Raw genomic sequence first — 5,284 nt, forward strand, 5'->3', positions numbered from 1 at the left:
ACCACAACACCAACAACACTTCCTCCTGAACTCACAAACAACAAGAAGGGTGATGCAGACAGTAGCAGCAGTATCAGCAGTTCTGTGTGGGTGCGTGTGCCACTACTGATTGTGGTTACACTGGCCTGTATTCTTGTGTGCTGATTGTGGTAGTGGTGTGGTGTGACTCAGGTCATCCTTTGTTTTCTTTTCTTTTTTTTGCATGCATCCCTACAGTCTAACTAATCTTCCACCTGTTAGGGATTATCTTTTTCTTTTTTGTTTCTTAATGTTAATGTGTTTTGTGTGTTTTTTGCTCTCTCTGTGTTTATCCTATAATTATTATTATTGCTACTACCCCATTGTGTGTGTGTTCTTGGAGACTCTCTCTCTGTGTGTGTGCCTGGGCTTGTACTGTGATAATAATGATGATGAACTGCTTTTTGAAGTGGGAAAAGATGAAATAATAATAACAGATGAATTTATATTTATAATTGCGTATATACACACACATAGAGTTACACCCATAGTTGGTGTATATTTCTGTGTTTGCTGGGTAAGTTGGGCTAATGGTTAATACATGATTTTTTTATTTGCTTGTGGTTTGCTGGGTCGTTGTGTGTTTTGACCTGCACCGTTGTGGTGATATGCTTTCTGCAGAAAAAAGAAAAAAATAGTGATTTATATTTTTGTTCTTAATTGCTTGAACAGACCAGCATACCCAAAGATTTGTGCTATTATTCTGCGGTTGGTGCTATTCTCAATTTGTTTATCATTCGTTTGTTTGCGCGCAGTGTGGTTTCGGTTTTAATGTTACGTTGAATTGTTTTGTGCAGAGAGCACATAAAAAAGGAATTCATATATATTCATAATGTTGCACATGGTTCTACTGAAAGTGAAAGGGTTATTTATTTCTGTGCTTGATTCCGATGATTGTTCTCTTAATTTCTTTTTTTTCATTTTTGAGGGGTAATTGGGCTTATCTGTTTGTTATTGGGTATTTTTTCCTTGTTTCTTTCATTTGGACACTATCTGAGAGATGTTTGCAGATATCCGTTATCCTTAGTTTGCTATTACCCTTTTCGTTTGTTTCTCTTTATGTGCTTTTCTTGATTTGTGTTTTTGGTGCCTCTCTCTGTTTTGTGTTTCGTTTAGATCACCACATTGAGATAGTAACACCAACGGGGAAAAGTAATGATGTCACTACGTCACGTCCTTTGTGTTCTGACTATCGCACTGTGTTGTGTCTGCAGTTGTGTGGTAGCTGCTGATGAAGCTGAAGGGCAACGTGATGGTAGGGCTGCTCAGGAGATTGTTGCTCCTCAGCTTGCCGCTGCTGCTGTTCAGGAACCAGGTGGTGATCCTCATAATCAAAAAGAGGAAGAAAGGTTGAAAGATGCTACGAAAAAAGGAGAATGTGGTACTGCTGGAGATGAAGAAAGGCAACCCTGCGAAGGACCACCCTCGCCGGTGGCACCTCCCGCAGAACATCATCCAGAAAGAAAAGAAACAAGTGAAAGCCGTACAGATTTGCACACCTCACAAACCCAAACCGCAAGCGTTCCTGGTGTCCCTGATGATTCCACGAAAGAACACAGTAGAGACCAAACTAAACCTTTGGAGGAAATGGAACAAGACGAAACGGCAGATAAGGAAGTGAACCAACAACAGTCTGTCAGTAAACCACAAACAGTTACACCAGATAAAACACAAGACACTGGTGACACGGTAAAAGAAACATTAGACGGACATGCACAGAGCGGTAATACACACTCTCAAGAAGCTCCAATCACAGAAAATTCTTCTTCTTCTGTAAACCAATCCAGCAATTCGGAAACAGAGAATGACAATGAAACTGGTGCTGGAATGAATGGAAATATTGCCGCAAATGCGCAAAGTGAGTCAACAACCAACCAAGAAGGCAATGTGGGAAATACAGATACAACCACCACTACCACCACCACCACCAGTACCACCACCACAACAACGACACTTCCTCCTGAATCCACAAACAACAAGAAGGGTGATGCAGACAGCAGCAGCAGTATCAGCAGTTCTGTGTGGGTGCGTGTACCACTACTGATTGTGTTTACACTGGCCTGTATTCTTGTGTGCTGATTGTAGTGGTGTGGTGTGGTGTGACTCAGGTCATCCTTTGTTTTCTTTTTCTTGCATGCATCCACACTACAGTCTAACTAATCTTCCACCTGTTGGGATTTCTCTTCTTTTTTTTGTTTCTTAATGTTAATATGTGTTTTGTGTGTTTTTGCTCTCTTTGTGTTTATCCTATAATAATTATTATTGCTACTGCTCCATTGTGTGTGTGTGTGTGTTCTTGGAGACTCTCACTCTGCGTGTGCACCTGGGCTTTGCACTGTAATGATGATGATGAACTGTTTTTTGCAGTGGGAAAAAGGAAATAATAATAACAGATGATTTTATATTTATAATTGCGTATATACATACATATATAGAAGTACACCCATAATTGGTGTATATTTCTGTGTTTTCTGTGTGAATTGGGCTAATTGTTGAAATATCTTTTTGTTTGCTTATCTGGCTTGTCTTGTACTGATTTGTTTTTTTTGCAGAATAAAAGAGTAACTGATACATATTTATTGTTAATTGCTTATGCACAAATGCACATGACGGCCCCTGTGCTGTTTTCTTGGAGTTGGTAGCTTTCTTGGCTATGCTCGTAATTTGTTTATAATTTTTTTTTGCGTGGGCTTTTCCTTGTGAGGTGGCTGTTTATTCTTCTTTTTTTTTATACTTTGTGTTGGTGTGCTTCTTTTGTGAGACCGTTGCTTGTTGCATTCTTTCCCGTGTATTGTTGTATTTTATTCTACTTTTGGTATATTTTATGTTTTGGATCTTTAACAGTTCATATACCTAAGCAAACAAACGAGAATTAAAGTTTTTCGCGATGGTGCTACGATGCGTGTTGTGTTTTTTTGCTCTCTTGCTGAGCGTTGCTTCTCTCTGCGTGTCCGCTGGCGAGACTGGTGCAGGTGCTGCAGTTGGTCCTGATACTCTTTGTATTCCTGGTTCTTCTGAACCTCCTTGTCCTGCTGGCGGTGGTGGTGGTGGTCATCCTCCTGGTACTATTCTTCCTGCTGTTAAACAACAGGAGGTAGAAGGGACCGGTGGTGATAATGATCTTATTTCTAGACCTGAAACATTGGCTGAAACTGTTAACTTGAATAGTCAAGGTAATCCTCAGGGAAATTTAAAGCCCCCTGGTAAACGAGAAAATGAACCCCAACCACCTCTATCATCACTACCCACACAACCTCATGTTCCCGGCAGTGTGACAGAGCTTAATCCCACTCACGATGGAGCGCAGATTCATGAACAAACAAGTCAAGGTAAAGCGAGTGGTTCACTCCCAGCAAATGATTTAACAACTCCTGTAGAGGATGGACAAGATGAGGAATCAAAAAAGAATTCAGAGGAACAGCAACCCCTGCACTCTGCCAGTAGAACCAATGGAAACTCTAATGATCGACAGAGCTCTCTTCCCCAGGTGCAGGAACCATCATCTGCAGGCACACCCGAGAGCCAGAAAGAGGAGCCCAATGTTAACAGCGATAGTTCAAAGGATGAAAATACATTTAACCAGAAAGGTTCAGACTCACAATCCTCTTCTTCCACATCTACTGAACCTCCTGGTGCACCTTCACCACAGGAAACTGAAGGAACAACAACCTCTGTAACTGTGAATACTGACAACGGCACAACAACTAGTGCGGAAACAACTACCACCACCACCACAACAACAACACTTCCTCCTGAACTCACAAACAACAAGAAGGGTGATGCAGACAGCAGCAGCAGTATCAGCAGTTCTGTGTGGGTGCGTGTGCCACTACTGATTGTGGTTACACTGGCCTGTATTCTTGTGTGCTGATTGTGATTGTGGTGGTGTGACTCAGGTCATCCTTTGTTTTCTTTTCTTCTTTGCATGCATCCCTACAGTCTAACTAATCTTTCACCTGTTGGGATTTATCTTCTTTTTTGTTTCTTAATGTTAATGTGTTTTGTGTGTGTTTTTGCTCTCTCTGTGTTTATCCTATAATTATTATTGCTACTCCATTGTGTGTGTGTGTGTTCTTGGAGACTCTCTCTGTGTGTGCCTGGGCTTGCACTGTGATGATGACGACGAAATGTTTTTTGTAGTGGAAAAAAGAAATAATAATAACAGATGAATTTATATTTATAATTGCTTTTATATGTATATAGACTTACACCCATAGTTGGTGTGTATTTCTGTGTTTACTGGGTAAATTGGGCTAATAGTTAATAACTGTTTTTTGCTTATGTTTTGTTTGTGCTTTTGTGTGTTTGCACCTTTATTGTTATTGTAGCCTGCTTAGTGTAGAACGAAAGCATAATATCAGTCGTACACACGTATATTTATTATTACAAATGATCTTTAAGCACATCCGTAATTCTCTGAAGTCTCTGTTTGATGATGCCGTTATTTGTTTTCTCTGGATTTCTGAGACAGTTGGTATGTGATGTTCCTATTTATTGTACTCTTTATTGTTGATTTGGGTGTTAATGTTTTGTTTGGCTGATGCTATTTGTTGTGTTATCTTATTCCGTGCGTCCTTGTTTTATTGTTTTTTTTTATTCTTTCTTCAGGTTCAGAGGTCGACAGCAGGCAGAATAACTCTTATTGCGATGCTACTGCGCTTTCTGTTGTGTGCTTTGAATTTGTTTCTAAGTGTACCCTCTGTGTGTGGGACGGCTGAAGTTACTCTTTCTTCCAAGCCTTCTCCTCGTGAATGCACTCCTCCTGCTTCTGCTGATGATGCTGCTGCAGGGTGTGCTCCTTCTGCTGCTCGTGTTGATGTTCCTGAGACAGAGGAGTGCACTGTGAAGGCTGGTAAACCTGAATGCAGTGACACTGCCAAAAAAGTACAAAAGAATCAGCTTCCTGAAGATCGTCGGACAAATGATTGCACTACCACGGATGATGAAGCTGAATGCACTAAAACTGTAAAAGAAGTAACAGACGAGCAGATTTCTGGTGTACGTGTGTCACACGGTGATGTATTGCATAACAGCGTTTCGGAGCTCGAGAGAGGAAGAGGAAGAACAGAAACTCATGTGACTGAACAAACAGTTGATCTCAAGGGCACAAAGACTGAGGCAGTCAAGAGAGAGGCAACACCAACACCACCACCACCGGGTAATGGTAGCCATAGGGACAGTACCAGCGAAAGAACTGAATTGCCGGCCCATTCACAACCAGCCGGTCAACAAAGTAACCTTGGTACTGCACAGTCGCAACAGAACA

General features: G+C 41.1%; 3 protein-coding genes across 3 annotated transcripts; all 3 read left to right on the forward strand.

Annotated features, from left to right (window-relative positions):
• Positions 1-1,173: 1,173 nt before the first annotated feature.
• On the forward strand, positions 1,174-2,097 carry TM35_000102940 (uncharacterized protein; the record flags this gene model as incomplete). Its single annotated transcript, XM_029024785.1, has 1 exon — positions 1,174-2,097. The coding sequence occupies one exon, from the start codon at positions 1,174-1,176 to the stop codon at positions 2,095-2,097; it is 924 nt and encodes a 307-aa protein (XP_028884092.1).
• Positions 2,098-2,905: 808 nt separating this feature from the next.
• On the forward strand, positions 2,906-3,889 carry TM35_000102950 (uncharacterized protein; the record flags this gene model as incomplete). Its single annotated transcript, XM_029024786.1, has 1 exon — positions 2,906-3,889. One exon carries the CDS (start codon positions 2,906-2,908, stop codon positions 3,887-3,889), a length of 984 nt encoding a protein of 327 aa, XP_028884093.1.
• A 776-nt stretch (positions 3,890-4,665) lies between these two features.
• Positions 4,666-5,283, forward strand: TM35_000102960 (uncharacterized protein; the record flags this gene model as incomplete). Its single annotated transcript, XM_029024787.1, has 1 exon — positions 4,666-5,283. A coding segment is annotated over one exon (618 nt), but the record flags the coding sequence as incomplete, so codon positions are not given.
• Between the last annotated feature and the right edge of the window lies 1 nt (position 5,284).

Source organism: Trypanosoma theileri (genome assembly GCF_002087225.1).
Source record: "Trypanosoma theileri isolate Edinburgh chromosome Unknown TM35_Tth_10_V1, whole genome shotgun sequence".
NCBI classification, from domain to species: domain Eukaryota; phylum Euglenozoa; class Kinetoplastea; order Trypanosomatida; family Trypanosomatidae; genus Trypanosoma; species Trypanosoma theileri.